Source organism: Nycticebus coucang, chromosome 18 (genome assembly GCF_027406575.1).
Source record: "Nycticebus coucang isolate mNycCou1 chromosome 18, mNycCou1.pri, whole genome shotgun sequence".
Classification (NCBI taxonomy): domain Eukaryota; kingdom Metazoa; phylum Chordata; class Mammalia; order Primates; family Lorisidae; genus Nycticebus; species Nycticebus coucang.
The window spans coordinates 61,352,003-61,368,080 of NC_069797.1; the positions used below are offsets into that span (position 1 = coordinate 61,352,003).

At 43.1% G+C, this 16,078-nt stretch overlaps 1 protein-coding gene across 7 annotated transcripts in view; it reads left to right on the plus strand.

Annotated features, from left to right (window-relative positions):
• Positions 1–16,078, plus strand: part of LOC128570578 (ADP-ribosylation factor 2-like) — a 98,692-nt gene that overhangs the window by 17,257 nt on the left and 65,357 nt on the right. For 5 of the 7 annotated variants that reach the window (XM_053569875.1, XM_053569879.1, XM_053569877.1 and 2 more), the window contains exon 6: positions 3,300–8,517. The exons of 1 other annotated variant lie outside the window; for it this stretch is intronic. In XM_053569875.1, the coding sequence (XP_053425850.1) occupies positions 3,300–3,461 (162 nt within the window). In that variant the 3' untranslated portion in view covers positions 3,462–8,517. Of the gene's footprint in view, positions 1–3,299; positions 8,518–13,623; positions 13,710–16,078 lie in introns of those variants that run through there. One more of the 7 variants, XM_053569881.1, reaches the window with a different exon arrangement.

Sequence of the window (16,078 nt, forward strand, 5' to 3'; positions counted from 1 at the left end):
AGGTAAAGGGCAATGAGGGGGCAAGATAGGAGTGGGGAAGGGTTGGGAATGACTCTCTGACAAGATGATGTGTGATCCAGAGATCAGAAGCCCAGGAAGAAGACTGCCATGCGATTCTAGGAACAGCAAGGCAGCCAGTGCAGGTGGAAGAGAAAGAGCAGAGGAGAAAGGGAGAAGAGATCAGATTATACAGGGGATATTGCAGAGAGGAGGAAAAAGGGCTTCTATGTAAATGTAAGGCAGTAAAAAGGGCACAGGAGGAGGGCTGTTTAGGGCTATCCAGCCTCCTGACTCTAAGCTGAGCTAGCATGAAAAAGGAGGTAGAGTCGTATGAAATGGTACCCGTGGAGATGTACCATGAGTGCATTGTTATATAATTGTAGTCGTACTGTTTTGACAGTGTCCCATCCTGTTTTGTCACTTCTGATTTACCAGACACGATTCCTCTTGTTATCCAATTCTTCGTAAAGATTATGTCAAATGGTAGATGGATCACAATTCATTCAACTATTACTTTCCTGTTGAGGTTGATGTCAGTCCCAAGTTTTCACTATTGAATGTAATGACTATAGAAGAAGAAAATAATGAAATCTGGGGATGGTAATTGTTTGTTTGGTTGGATTGTTTTTGAGATAGGGTCTCTCTCTTGTCACTCAGGCTGGAAAGCAAAGCAGTGGCCCAGTTGTAGCTCACTGCAACCTCCAACTCCAGGGCTCCAGTGATCCTCCTGTCTTTGCTTCCCAAGTAGCTAGATTCACAGGCACCTGCCACGACACCTGGCTAATTTTTTTCTTGTTTTTTTTTTTGTTTTTTTTTTTGAGACAGAGTCTCCAGCTCTCACCCTGGTAGAATGCCATGGTATCATAGCTCACAGCAACCTCCAACTCTTGGGCTCAAACAGTCCTCTTGCCTCAGTTTTTCTATTTTTAGTAGTGACAGGGTCTCACTTTTGCTCAGGCTGGTCTTAAACTCCTGAGTTCAAGCTATCTGCCTGCGTTGGCCTCTCAGAGTGCTAGGATTTTTTGTTGTTGTTGTTCCATCGCAACCTCCAGCTCTTGGGCTTAGGTGATTCTCTTGCCTCAGCCTCCCGAGTAGCTGGGATCACAGAGGCCTACCACAAAGCCTGCCTATTTTTTGTTACAGTTTTGCCGGGGCCGGGTTCAAACCTGCCACCCTCCGTATATGGGGCTGGCACCTTACCCACTGAGCCACAGGCGCCACCCCAGAGTTCTAGGATTACAGGCGTGTGCCACCATACCTGGCCTGACACCTGGCTAATTTTTTTTTGAGACAAAGCCTCAAGCTGTCACCCTGGCTTGAATGCCGAGGCTTTACAGCTCACAGCAACCTCCAACTCCTGGGCTTAAGCGATTCTCCTGCTTCCACCTCACAAGTAGCTGGTACCACAGGTGCCTACCACAATGCCCGGCTATTTTTTGGTTCCAGCCGTCATTGTTGTTTGGTGGGCGAAGGCTGGATTCGAACTGCCAGCTCAGGTGTATGTGGCTGGCGCCTTAGCTGCTTAAGCCACAGGCACCTGGCTAATTTTTAAAAAGAATTTTGTAGCTAGATTGAGATTGGGTCTTGGCTTTTTGCCCGGGCTGATGTTGAACTTTTGACCTCAGGCAATCCTCTTGCCTCCCAGAGTACTGGGGTTATAGGTGTAAATCATCATACCTGGCCCCATTGTTTTTAATTATAAAAACCAGAACTCTTCATTGTTGAATTTCGTATATCTCTTCTAGAAGTACAACTTTCTATGCCTTGATAAGTAATTATGTGATTGTATTCCTATTGATTGATTGATTTATTGAGACAGAGTCTTTGTTACTCAGGCTAGAGTGCTGGGACATCATAACAACCTCAAACTCTTGGGCTCAAGCGTGATCCTCTAGCCTCAGTCTCTAGAGTAGCTGGGACTACAGGCTCTTGTCACCGCTCCTGGCTAGTTTTTTTCTATATATATATATATTTTTTTTTTTTTTGGAGACAAGAGTTTCACTTTGTCTCCCTTGGTAGAGTGCCATTGTGTCCCAGCTCACAGCAACCTCTAGCTCTTGGGCTTAAGCTCTTCTCTTGCCTCAGCCTCCCAAGTAGCTGGGACTACAGGCATCTGCCACAACGCCTGGCTATTGTTTGTTGCAGTTTGGCCGGGGCCGAGTTGGAACCTGCCACCCTCGGCATATGGGGTCAGCGCCCTACTTGCTGAGCCACAGGCGCCGTCCATTTTTTTCTGTTTTTAATAGATATGGTATCTTGCTTTTGCCCAGGCTGGTCTAGAACTCCTAAGCTCAAGCAATCCACCCACCTTAGGCGTAAGCCACTGGGCCTAGCCTGATTGTATTCCTATTTAAATTCCGGAGACCATACTGTGCATTCTGTTTTGCAGCCTTCTCTTAGCATATCTCTGAAGTTCTTTCATATCAGTACATCTCAGTCTACTTTGTTCTTTAATGCTCATTTAGTCAAATTTAGTTTGAGCTTATTCTGTGCCAGGCACATATGTAGGCACTTGGAATACACTGGAAAACAAGATAGACAGAGATTCCTGCCCTTGCAAAGCTGGAATTCTAGTTAGGGGAGGCAGATGATGAATAGCAAACATACTAAATAAGTAAATTTTATAATATAGTAACATATGGTGAATGCCAGTTAAAACATAGAGCAGACCCATTAGGAAAGATCTCAGGTCCTGAAAGCCTTGGAGACCATGGGAAGGACTCTGGTGGCTCTTACCCCAGGAGAGAGGGAGCTGTTGCTGAGTTTTGATGCAATAATGATTAGGTCTGACTTTCACTGACTGCCCAGTTGAGAATAGGCTCTAAGGAGTAAGAGGCGAAGCAGGAAGATCAATTAGGAAGTTATTTCAGTCATCCCAGTGAGAAGTGATGAGGGTTGGATCAGGGTGACAGTTGTGGAGGTGTGAAGTGGTCAGATTCTGAATATATTTTGATGGTAAAGCATTAGGACTTTTGACAGATTGGCTGTGACATGAGAGAGGAAAAAAAAAATTAAAGGTGATTTTAAGCATTTTGGCCTGAGCAACTAGAAGGCTGGAGTTGTCATCTACTGAGATAGAGAAGATCGTGGGTTAAGGCACATTTAGGGGCAGGATCATATTTCATTATACAAGTGGCATCTGTGGCTCAAAGGGGTAGGGCGCCAGTCCTATATGACAGAGGTGGCGGGTTCAAGCCCAGCCCCGGCCGAAAACCATAAAAAAAAAAAAAAAAGAAAGAAAAAAAGAGCATTATATGGACACAACATTACAAATTGACTTTTGAATGTTCTCTTTTAAGGATCTTCCCAACGCTATGAAGGTAGCAGAGATAACAGACAAGTTGGGCCTACGTTCCTTCCACTACAGAAACTGGCACATTCAGGCTACATGTGCCATCAGCGGAGACGGGCTTTATGAAGGCCTGGACTGGTTCTCCAACCAGCTTGCAAACCAGAAGTGATCAGAAGCGACCCATTCCCTGTGCATTGTGGGAAAATCATCTGGCCTCTTTTCTGGTGCATGTGCGCATGCAAGGAGCCATGTGTGCTGTGTGGCTGAGGCTGGGGAGGGAGCTCTCTCATGCTGTGCCTTATCTACTCTGTAAGAAAACATTATTATATTTTGGCCGGGCACGGTGGATCACACTTGTCATCCTAGCAGTCTCAGAGGCTGAAGCGGATGAATTGCCTCAGCTCACAGGTTTGAGACCAGCCTGAGCAAGAGAAAGACCCCATCTCTAAAAATAGCCAGGTGTAGTGATGGGTACCCGTAGTCCCAGCTACTCCAGAGGCTTAAGCAAAAGGATCTCTTGAGCCGAAGACTTTGAGGTTGCTGTGAGCTATGATGCCATAGCACTCTTCTGAGGGCAACAAAGTGAAATTTTATTTCAAAAAAAAGAAGAAAACCATTATTATACTTGAAGAAAACTGATATTAGAACGCTACTTTCCATCACAAGAATGGAAAAGCAAGTGTCCAATGTACCCAATTCTAATATGAAACCAGTATATGAACGAATACATGCCCACACAAAAGAAAAGCACAATTAAGCTCAAGTGGGGGAAGAGGGGAGGGGGCAGAGGGAGGGTATTGGTATGCTCTCACCTAACAGGCACAATGTAAGGGTGTGTGGCACACCTCCTTGGGGAGGGGCACAACTCAAATGGGACTTTACCTAACATATATAAACAACGTAATCTAATTGTCTATACTCCCATTGTTAATCTGAAAATTTTTTAAAAAGAATGCTACTTTCCATTTTAATGGCTTTGATGGTCCTTTTTCCAGTTGATGAAGGACTCCAGAGGGCTTACTGGTACACAGAGCTAAAGGGTGAAACTCTGTCTCAAAATTAAAAAAGAAAAAGAAAAACATTAATGGACTCCACAGTGGAGAGAGGGAGACTGGACTGGGTCCAGTTGCTGTAAGTTCTGGTGCCTCTGCTTACCTGGAGTCCTGTTAGTCTCTGGTGTCCTTCTATAAAAAGGAAGGGATTATTGTTCTTTTCCATCACTGTCAGAGCTAGAAGTTCACTTTCCAGTGCTTTAAAGCAAATGATCCTCAGGAAAGAAAAGGCACTCACTTACTGCAAGTGAGAAGAGGTTCAGATTGGAATTTTTCCTTAACTTATCATTTAGCCCAGACTTCTTGGTTTAACATTCTTTATTTAAAGAAATCAGTGATCTTTTTCATTAGAGTATCAAGACTTCATAACACTGGGAAAATATCCAATCCTTTCCTTATACTAGTTCCTTATTTGACAAATGAGACTTTGGGAGATACTATCTCAGCTTGAGGCTGTGAGGCTCTTGCCCAGAGCCCCACAGACCAGCAAAGGGTGGAGAGTGTGTTCTGACATCACCATCTCAGGCCTCAGGCTCCCATAACCCCCATTCTGTGCTGAATGTTCTACCTGTGAGGCAGGAGGCTTGCTCCTGGGATGGAGTCATCCCAGTATAGTTATCTTAGTCCAAATGAAGGGTTTGGCTAGTTTATATTCCCAGAATCACATACTCATGAGTTCTGAGAGTTTATGAGAGAATTAAGAGGTTATACACATACCACAGCTTGCCAATCCATTCCTGGATTGAGGGGCATTTAGGCTGTTTCCACATTTTAATGATTGTAAATTGGGCTACAATAAACAGCCTAGTACAAGTATTTTTTATAATAAAAGGGTTTTTTTTTCCTTCTGTATAGATGTCCAGTAATGGGATTGCAGGATCAAACAGGAGGTCTACCTTGAGTTCTTTGAGGTTTCTCCATACTTCCTTCCAAAAAGGTTGTATTAGTTTGCAGTCCCACCAGCAGTGTAAAAGTGTTCCTTTCTCTCCACATCCGCGCCAGCATCTGCAGTTTTGAGATTTTGTGATATAGGCCATTCTCGCTGGGGTTAGATGATATCTCAGGTTTTAATTTGCATTTCTCTGATAATTAGGGATGATGAGCATTTTTTCATGTGTTTGCTGGCCATTCGTCTGTCTTATTTAGAGCAGGTTCTATTCATCTCTCTTCCCCATTGATGTATGGGATTGTTGTTTTTTTTCTTGTGGATTAATTGAAGTTCTGTATAGATCCTAGTTACTAAGCTTTTGTCTGATTCAAAATAGGCAAATATCCTTTTCCATCGAGTAGGTTGTCTATTTGCTTTGGTTGTTGTCTCCTTGGCTGTACAGAAGCTTTTCAATTTAATTAAATCCCATTTGTTTATTATTGCTGTTGTTGCTGTTGCCATGGCAGTCTTCTTCATAAAGTCTTTCCCCAGGCTAATATCTTCCATATTTTTCCTATTTTTTTCTTTGAGGATTTTTATTGTTTCATGCCTTAAATTTAAGTCCTTTATCCATCTGGAATCAATTTTTGTGAGTGGAGAAAGGTGCGGGTCCAGATTCAGTCTTTTACATATGGATATCCAGTTCTCCCAGCACCATTTATTGAATAAAGAGTCTTTTTCCCAGTGGACGTTCTTGTTAGGTTTATCGAAGATTAGGTGGCTGTAAGTTGCTGGTTTCATTTCCTGGTTTTCTGTTCGATTCCGAATGTCTGTGTCTCCATTTTTGTGCCAGTACCATGCTGTCTTGACCACTATGGCCTTGTAGTACAGCCTAAAATCTGGTATGGTGATGCCCTCGGCTTTGTCCCCATATAGCTAAGAACTGCCTTAGCTATATGGGTTTTTTTCTGGTTCCATACAAAACACAGAATCATTTATTCCCAAGTCTTGAAAATAGGATGTTAGTATCTTAATAGGGATGGCATTGCTCTGGGAAGTATAGACATTTTAACAATGTTGATTCTTCCCAACCATGAGCATGGTATAGTCTTCCATTTGTTAAAGTCCTCTGCTATTTCCTTTCTTAAGGTTTCATAATTTTCCTTATAGAGACCCTTCACCTCTTTCGTTAGGTATATTCCTAAGTATTTCATTTTCTGAAATATTATTCAGCTATTTAAAAAAAATGGAGATTTTGCAGCATTTGTACTAACCTGGATGGAGGGTGGAACACATTATCCTTAGTGAAGCATCACAGGAATGGAGAAGCATGAATCCTATGTATTCGACTTTGATATGAGGACAATTAATGACATGATGGGGCATGGGGGAAGGGGCGAGCAGAGAGAGAAAGAGGAAGGGGGTGAGGGTAAGGAAAAGAAAATAGTGACTAATTCTCACATAAATTGGATTCGATTTTGACCAAAGTACATTACTTAAACATTAATTTTTACTTCAACTTGTTAATATGTTTAGGATACAGGATACTGCACCCTTATTTATAAGTGAATTATGTTTGTAATTTCCCCTTTATAATATATTTTTTCTATTTTAATATCAGGTGTATCCAGATTAAGTAGAATGTTTTTGAAGTATTTCTTTTTCTATTGTCTATAAGATTTGGCATGATCTATTTTTAAAACTTACCTTTTATCTTTATTTATAAATATTAGTTGTCTATTCTTTGATACTTTGGGAAAAAATAATAAGAAGTAGTTAATTGATGACTCCATACTGAACCTCAGAGTCAAAGCATTCTATAATAGACATACTCTTATTTGACAAAGTGAATATTACTTTCTTTGCATCACTATTATTATTATTGCTTAATACTTCGTTGTAGCAATCATCTGATTTCTTTTCTGAATGTATTTGTCTTTGTTCGTTCTTTGCGAGGTTTTTGTTTCTGGTCCCCATCTTAAATGTTGTTATTGTTGTTAAATTTTAAGCCTTTTTAATTTCGTGAAGGCAAAAAGTGGAAGCCTAATGAACACATGTATATGTGAAAATAAAAAAAATAATAATAAAAAGAGAAAAGAATTAAGAGGTTAATTTTAGGCTGGGCATGGTGGATGATGCCTGTTATCCTAGCACTCTTGGGAGGCCAAATGGGCTAATTCTTTGAATTCAGGAGTTTGAGACCAGCCTGAGCAATAGCAAGACCCTGTCTCTACTAAAAATAGAAAAATTAGCTGGGTGTTGTGGTAGGCGCCTAGTCTCAGCTGCTTAGGAGGCTGAGGCAAGAGGATCTCTTGAGCCCAAGAGTTTGAGGCTGCTGTGAGCTGTGACGCTACAGCACAGCATAGAGTGAAAGAACGAAACTGTCTCAAAATTAAAAAAAGAAAACAGTTAATTTGCGGGGGGGGGGGGGATGAAACTCATGGCCGCCCTTAGAATTGCCTCCAAGTGGGTGCTAAATTTTGCTATGCTCTTGTCTAGACCACTCTCCATGGCATTACCTGTCTTTTCTGGATAGCAATAATACTTTATTAACTATTTGGAAACATGCTTTATGTTATCCTACAAACATTAATACAAGTGACCCCAAAATGAGCTAGGTTCACTCAGTAGTCCAGAGCTCCTTTGCCAAGACAACTGTTGGCCATATTTGTACCTAAGCACTTCTAGTTAACCTTCTAAAATTGCTTTTTCAAAGGATTTTTATTCAAGGTGAATTTTAACAAAAGTAAACCTAGTTTATTGACAAGTTGAATTTTTGAGGAAAAAAATTCATACCACAGTAAATGTGGAGTATAATAGTATGTTTTTTGAAATATTGGACTTTAAAGAATGTTCTTTGCAATACTGGCAGCTGAGTCCAGATTTGCCTTTTGACTGTGGAATAATTTCTGAGAACTATTTAGATTATACACCGAGAATGGGCAGAGACTGTGACTTATGTTTGGTTTTTTGTTTTTTTTTTTGAGACAGTCTCACTATGTCACCCTCGGTAGAGTACCGTGGCATCATAAGTAACCTCAAACTATTGGGCTCAAGCAATTCTCTTGCCTCAGCCTCCCAAGTAGCTGGGACTATAGGCGTCCGCCACAAGGCCTGGCTATTTTTTTTTGTTTAGCAGGCCCTGGCCGGGTGTGAACCAACCAGCCCCAGAGCATGTGGCCAGAGCCCCAACCACTGAGCTATGGGTGCCCAGCCTGTGTTTTATGCTTTTGTATCTGTACACGGTGTCGCGCGAGGCCTCACTGAACATGTTGATTGGTTGTTAGACAATAAAGAACTTGCTTTGGAAGAAGATAGCCATGTGCTTCTGAGTATCTTCAATGACTAAAATCTCTTTCTCCATCCATTTCAGCAGACTTTCTGTTGAAAACACCCGGGGCGGGAACAGAAGACAAACACAGAGGTGCCGTCCTGGCCCGCAGGCCCAGCAGTACGCCTTGCTGGGACTTCTCAAGGCACTTTCACCACAGGCTTTCTCACACTGTGACTTTGGGGCTTGTGAGTCAGAGTAAGTGTAAGTAGTGGGCACTTCAGTACAGTGATTTGGAACAAAGGCTTGGGTCCCTTATAGTCATGTTTGCATCCATTGTGTCCCTCACCAGCTACTGACCTCAGGCCATTCAGTCATAGCCTCCACATTTCCAATCCTGGATTTCCTTAACTGTTCAATGGGGATGCTCGTACCTCCCTCACCGGGTTGTGAGGAGTACATTTCTCATACCTTTGAATGCCTTGCTCTGATGTTTCCCTGGGGATACCTTGGTGTCCAGGTGTGAATAGCAGTACTGGCCACAAACTGATCAGCATTATTTGTGAAAGTGGGATGGGATGGGAGGCTATATTTAATCTCTTTCCTGCTGTTTCCCTAATCCCACTGAAAGCTCTGTTCTTCCTAACCATGCTAAGTGCTAGCAAGACCAGCTGGGGTATTTGCTTTAAAGGCACATCCCTGGGTCCCACTCTATTTTTTCTTTCGTTTTCCATACAATTTTGTGGGGTTTAGTATATTCAGAGTATGCAGCCACTGCCACTAATTTCAGACAATTTTTATCACCTCCCCAAGGAAACCTGATATCCCTTAGCGTCTGCTTTTCATTCTTCCATCACCCTGAGCTTCTCGTGGCCACTAACCTGCTTTCTATTTCTGTGGGTTTGCTTTTTCTGGATAAGTGGGGGGCCTGGGGAAATGGTGGGTACGTTCGGAAGTGCTGAGGTCCCGGAGGCCTGACCACAGCATCAGTTCTGAAGCTACAACCTTGGACTTTATCCCTGTGAGAAAGCGAGGGGTGCTATTGATAATTACAGTGACAGCAGGATAAGAGGTATGTGTGTTCACCCTGTCAGAATGGAAAGTGCTCTGAATCCGTATCAAAGTCCAAGGCTGAATTAGAGCTCCACCCATGTGCTAGTTGGATTCAACCTCTGACCTTGGTTTCCTTATCAGGAAATGGAAGTTCCCAGGTTTCCCTGGGGTACAGCTTTTTGTGAATATCAAGAATAGGAGATGTTGTGGACAGTGGGACTTCTGTGGGTCAATTCCATGTTGTGGATCATGTAATTTGATCTATTTTAAATAATGTCAGAACAGGGCTGAGAGTATTTACATGTAGTATTGGGACAGGAAAGGTATGTTTGTCTAAGTTTCAGGGTCGGTTTCCAAACTGCAGTGTGACACCTTACAGTGACCTGGGTCCTTCAGCCACAGTATTAGGTAGAAGTTGTCCAAAAGAATTCAGAAGTCTGATAATCTACTATGGAGAAGCTTTTTTTTTCCTTTTGAAATTTTCAATATTTTTTTCATCTTTTTAGTAGTAGCTTTATTAAGATATAATTTACATACCATATTATTCTCCCATTTAAAGTACGTATGATTCAGTGGTTTTTAGTGGTTTTTATTGTACTCACAGATTTGTACAACCATCACCACAATCAATTTAGAACATTTTCTTTCTTTTTTTTTGACACAGTCTCAAACTGTCACCCTGGGTAGAGTGCTGTGGCGTCACAGCTCACAGCAACCTCAAACTCTTGGGCTTAAGTGATTCTCTTGCCTTAGCCTCCCAACTAGCTGGGACTACAGGTGCCTGCCACAACACCTGGCTATTTTTTTCTTGCAGTTGTCGTTGTTTAGTTGGCCTGGGCCAGGTTCAAACCTGCGACCCTCGGTGTATGTGGCTGGCATACACCAGCCATAGAACAGTAATCACTGTTGTGAATATGGACACTCAGCCAATTTAGAACATTTTTTTTTTTTTTTTTTTTTTTGTAGAGACAGAGTTTCACTTTATGGCCCTCAGTAGAGTGCCATGGCATCATACAGCTCACAGCAACCTCCAACTCCTGGGCTTAAGCGATTCTCTTGCCTCAGCCTCCCGAGTAGCTGGGACTACAGGAGCCCGCCACAACGCCCGGCTAGTTTTTGGTTTGCAGTTCAGCCGGGGCCGGGTTTGAACCTGCCACCCTCGGTATATGGGGCCGGCGCCTTACCGACTGAGCCACAGGCGCCACCCCAATTTAGAACATTTTCATCACCCTGAAGATACCCTGCGCCTTTTAGCAGTCACTCTTCATTTCCCTCATACCCACAGCCCTAGGCCACTGCTAACCACTGATCTACCTTCTGTCTCTATAGATTTGAAGGGGATGATTTTTAAGCTTTGTTTTTTTACCACCCTATGTTCCCTGAGCATCACACTGAGAACTTTTTTCCTATTTTGTTTTTCATTCTTCACATTCTCTATTACTCTGATGCATAGCATGGGGAATCCTATGGTATGGAGTCTCCAGTAAGATCCTATGGCTACACACACGTTTTGGGTGGACTCTTGGACTAGAAAATTCCAAGGTGTAAAAGTAAGACCAACTACTATGTATGTATTTGGCTGATAGTTACCTTTCTGTTGCACATTGCCACTAGGTGGTGCTGCTGCTCCATCCTGGCTGACCGGTATCCTCCTGGGGTCAGCTATGGGCTTCCCAAGTGTCACAGAAACCATCTCCTTGCCTGTGGTAAGGGCCAGGCACCAGGAGAGCCCCAGAGAACAGGGATATGCCTGGAAGAGAAAGACAAAATAGGCCGTCAGAGCAGAGGACATTTGAGTATCTGTAATAACAATGAAGGTTGCAGCAGTAATCATGGCTACCATTTCCTGAGCATGGTGGATACTGTACAGGACATTGCAGACATCATCTCTGACCTTCACATCCAGCAAGGCCTGTGGATCATATCTGTATTACAAAGGGGGGGGGCACTAAGTTTCCAGAAGAAAAAGTGGTTTGCTGGAGGCTACAAGGCTATGTGATTCAAGGGTACTAGGGCCCACATTCGTCAGAGTACACACTGCTGCCTTGGAATCTGCTAAAGACCAAGACCCTGGCCCCTAATCATGGCAGAGGGGGAGGGAAGGAAGCAAAGGTGCCCAGTGGTGACATCTGGGGAGCGCCTAGAGCCTAGGAACACAGAGCAGTGTGTGTCAGGTGATACCCAAGAAGGTATGGACAGAGGATGGGGGACAGTGCAGAACACAGAGACTTGCCTTTAGGCCAGTGGAGACCACAGCCAAGTGACAACTGGATCTACCCTCGATAATGTTCTCGGGGAGCAAAAACTATAATCACAAATGTTCTACAACTGGATTGTGGTAATAGTTGCATAGCTGTATAAATTTACTATGAACCATCAAATTGTTCGCTTACAATGGGTGCCTTATATGGCATGTAAATTACATAGGTCCTTTGAAGAGAGGAGAAAACCTGAGCAATGGTTATCCAGCCTCTACTTGAATACTTTCAGTGCCAGGAAGCACAGTACCCTAAAGCAGCCTGTTCCAATTTGGGATAAACTTGCTCATAAACTCGCTCCTATCCTTAGAATGTTGAAGTCTATCACTTGTTCTTATCCTGCTGTGCAAAATAAAACTCTTCCCTTTGCCTTATAACGTTTTCTGAGAGCTTGGGGGTAGTCATTGAATTCTCACAAGTAATCTTTATCCCGGACAGAAATAAATCCGTGATGTTTTTCTTTTTCTTTTCTTTCTTTTTTTTTTTTTTGCAGTTTTTGGACGGGGCTGGGTTTGAACCTGCCATGGTTGGCATATGGGGCCAGCGCCCTACTCTTTTAAGCCACAGGCGCTGCCCTCCATGACGTTTTTCATAGGACAAGGTTCCCAGACTCTCCCATTCTCCTGGCAGGTCTCTGGGAGCTACCACTTGCTTTGATCTGTCAGCAGCCTTCTTAAAATTAGGGGCTCCATGGTGGGCCTGAGAGTCTACAGAGCCCAGTTCTCTAGTTTGGATTCTAGAGTTAAGACTCTAGGTTCAAGTCCTTGTTTCACCATTGGCCAACTGTGTGACCAGGCTTAAAAATATCTCCCTCTCTGAGCCTGAATGTGTTCATCTGGGTTATTGTGAGGATTGTGCTCCCTTCACTTTGTAGGCAAAGGGGAGCAATCCAAATAGTGAGCTATCACAACTGCTAATAAGCCAAATAGATACATACACAGAAACCATTAGGAGAAGGGGCTCTGTCATTTCTGCCACCAAGCTTTTCTCCCTGTCCTTGGGAGAGGGGGTGAAGCAACTGGGGGGCACAAACACCTGCTGATGGGCCTGATTCAGATGCCAAAAAGGTATCTGCTTAAACTTAGTTCCTCCTTTTTCTTTCTTTCTCTAATGTTTTTATTTGAAAAATTTCAAACATAACAAAGAATTTGAAAATAGTATTTAGGCTCGGTGCCCATACTCAGTGGTTATGGTGCCAGCCACATACACTAAGGCTGGTGGGTTCGAACCCGTCCTGGGGCTGCTAACCTACAATGACAACTGCAACAAAAAAGTAGCCAGGCGGTGTGGCAGGCACCTGTAGTCCCAGCTACTTGGGAGGCTGAGGCAAGAGAATCGCTTAAGTCCAAGAATTTGAGGTTGCTATGAGCCAGGGCATTCTACCAAGGGCAACAAAATAAGACTCTGTCTCAAAAAAAAAAAAAAATAGAGAACTTCAACATGGGATCTAAGTGTAAGGACATTCTCCAACAGAAACACTAGATTGTTTTCATACCTATGAAAACCTGCAATATTTCCCAAAATCATCTAATTTCTTTCTTTCTTTCCTTCCTTCCTTCCTTCCTTTTTCTTTCTTTCTTTCTTTCTCCCTTCCCTTCCCTTCCCCGTACCTTTCTCTCTCTCTCTCTCCCTCTTTCCCTCTCCCTCTCCCTCCCTCCCTCCCTTCCTTCCTTTTTCTTTCTTTCTTTTTTTAAACAGTCTCACTTTTAATGGTGGCATTATAGCTCACAACAACCTCAAACTTGTGGGCTCAAGCGATTCTGTTGCCTCAGTCTCCCGAGTAGCCGGGATTACTGGCACCAGCCTAAATGCTCAGCTATTTTTTTTAGAGATGGAGTCTCACACTTGCGCAGGCTGGTCTTGAACTTGTGAGCTCAGGCAATCCACCTGCCTCGGCCTCCCAGAGTGTGAAGATTACAGGTGTGAGCCACTGTGCCCGGCCCAAAATCATCTGCTTTCTAGTCCATATTCAAATTTCCTCAGTTGTCTTCTGCTGTCTGTTGTAGTGGTTTTTATTATTTATTTATTTATTATTTTTTTTTTTGTAGAGACAGAGTTTCACTTTATTGCCCTCGGTAGAGTGCCATGGTGTCACACAGCTCACAGCAACCTCCAACTCTTGGGCTTAGGCAATTCTCCTGTCTCAGCCTCCCGAGTAGCTGGGACTACAGGCGCCTGCCACAACGCCCGGCTATTTTTTTGTTGCAGTTTGGCCGGGGCCAGGTTTGAACCCGCCACCCTCGGTATATGGGGCTGGCGCCCTGCTCACTGAGCCACAGGCGCCGCCCTATGGTTTTTATTTTTTGAACCAGGACCCAATCACGTTGCATCCATTATATTGGGTTACATTTTCCTTACTCTCTTTAAATCTAGAGCAGTCTCCCCACCTATTCTTTTTCATGGCATTTTTTTCAAGAATCTCTTGATCTTACCCTTTGTCCACTGTACATACCCCTCCTCAAAGCTAACCCCAAGGCAGAGCCAGCTAGACTACATATTACTCCACTCATTAATTACTTTATTTTTTTTGTAGTTTTTGGCCAGGGCTGGGTTTGAACCCACCACCTCCAGCATATGGGGCCGGCGCCCTACCCTTTTGAGCCACAGGCGCCGCCCCTACTCATTAGGCTTTTTTTTTTTCTGGGCTTTTCTCATTACAGTCCTTTTGCTTGAGGAAAGGGCTTCCAAATCAGGACAACCTAGAGACCTACACAGTTCAGTCTCAGCCAGGTCCACGGCTCCATTCATCTGAAATCTAAGTTGATTCTCTACTCACCTCCACCCAGGGGTCCCAGAATATAATACCCTGCAGTCTCTTCCAACAGCCTTGTTTGTCTCTTCTTATGTTACCCTCAATTCACTGACTATGCCACATAGTTCTACTATCTTAATCTTACATACGAAACAGACCTTTTCCCCCTTCCAGTACAATAGATACCCCTTTCAATCAAAACTACCTCACAGGCCTAATGAGATCATTTATGTAAACACAGCACAGTGGCAGCATATAATAAGCACTCAATAAATACAAGCAGTTATTGCTGGGACAGTTTAAAGTGGGTCTTTTCCTTCCCTCCACCCTCCTGTGTTGCCTGAGGTTGCAGCTGTGTTTTGGTAACCACCTCACACGAGTGAAGCACACTGAACTTGTGATTGTTTCAAACTTGCCGATTTTTTTCTGCATGAAGTGCCGTGAAGTCAGGCCTCCCTCTTCTACATTTGTGCAGCTGCTTTTAGAAACCTGAAAATGACTTGAATTTGTCTCCTTTCATTTCATCTAGGCTTTGGCCTACCATCCTAACCAGTGGACTTCATTTTGAGTCTTGGATTTCATCACAGAATGTATTGGTTCGCACTCCAAGTTTTGTCTCCTAGTAAATTGGATACCATGACTCATAAATCATCACTGGAATCAGTGATAAGAATTATTGGATGAGATGGGGGACATGCCATCAGAAACCTCCCCCTAGCTTGAGTCATTTATGCAACACGTATTTACTGAGCACCTATAATGTGCTCTATCGCAGACACTGTTCCATTTGTTAGATGTAGGTGTTCAGCCATCTACGATTTGGCTAATCATACTTTAAATCTAGCCCCCATTTCTTCATTTTGTCGGCCAGGAATCCTGAAATATTCTGTCAGATGCTTTGCTAAATAAAATTAAGCATACAATATGCACAGCAACGCCTCTAATGCACCACCCCATCAACAATGGAAATGAGGCTCATTTGACTAAATGCTTGTAGGGAGGCACATTGGCTGCCAGTGACACCTGCCATCTTTTATGAAGCAAAACCTACCTGACTACAGATCAGCATAAGACAGACCAATCTTTAATTTCTGGAATCTTCCATCTTCTACCCTCTCTCTCAAACCTGGGCACATTTTGCCCATCTCCACTTTTCTCCTAGCCCTCTCAGCTTCCTTATTTCTCAATACTTAACCAGTATGGGCTTCATAGTCACACAGGAAAGCTCTTGGATATATTTAGTTGGAATCAAGAGAATTGAGCTCGCATAAAACAGAAAGGCTCTTCTTGAGCTGGACATCATCTATCCTGGGTCCTAATTACCCCATAATCATGTTTGTTACCCTTTCCAGGTTGAAGATTATTCTCTTTAAGAAAGAAAATGGAATAATGTTAGGAGAAAGGAGACTTTCCATTTTTCAGTCTTTTATTAACATTACATCATCTGTCTTGAACAATGGGTTTATCTCGTCCCTGTTATTCTGGCTCTGGAAAAAAAATTTAGCTTTTAAAGGCTGCTTTTGTTCCATTTG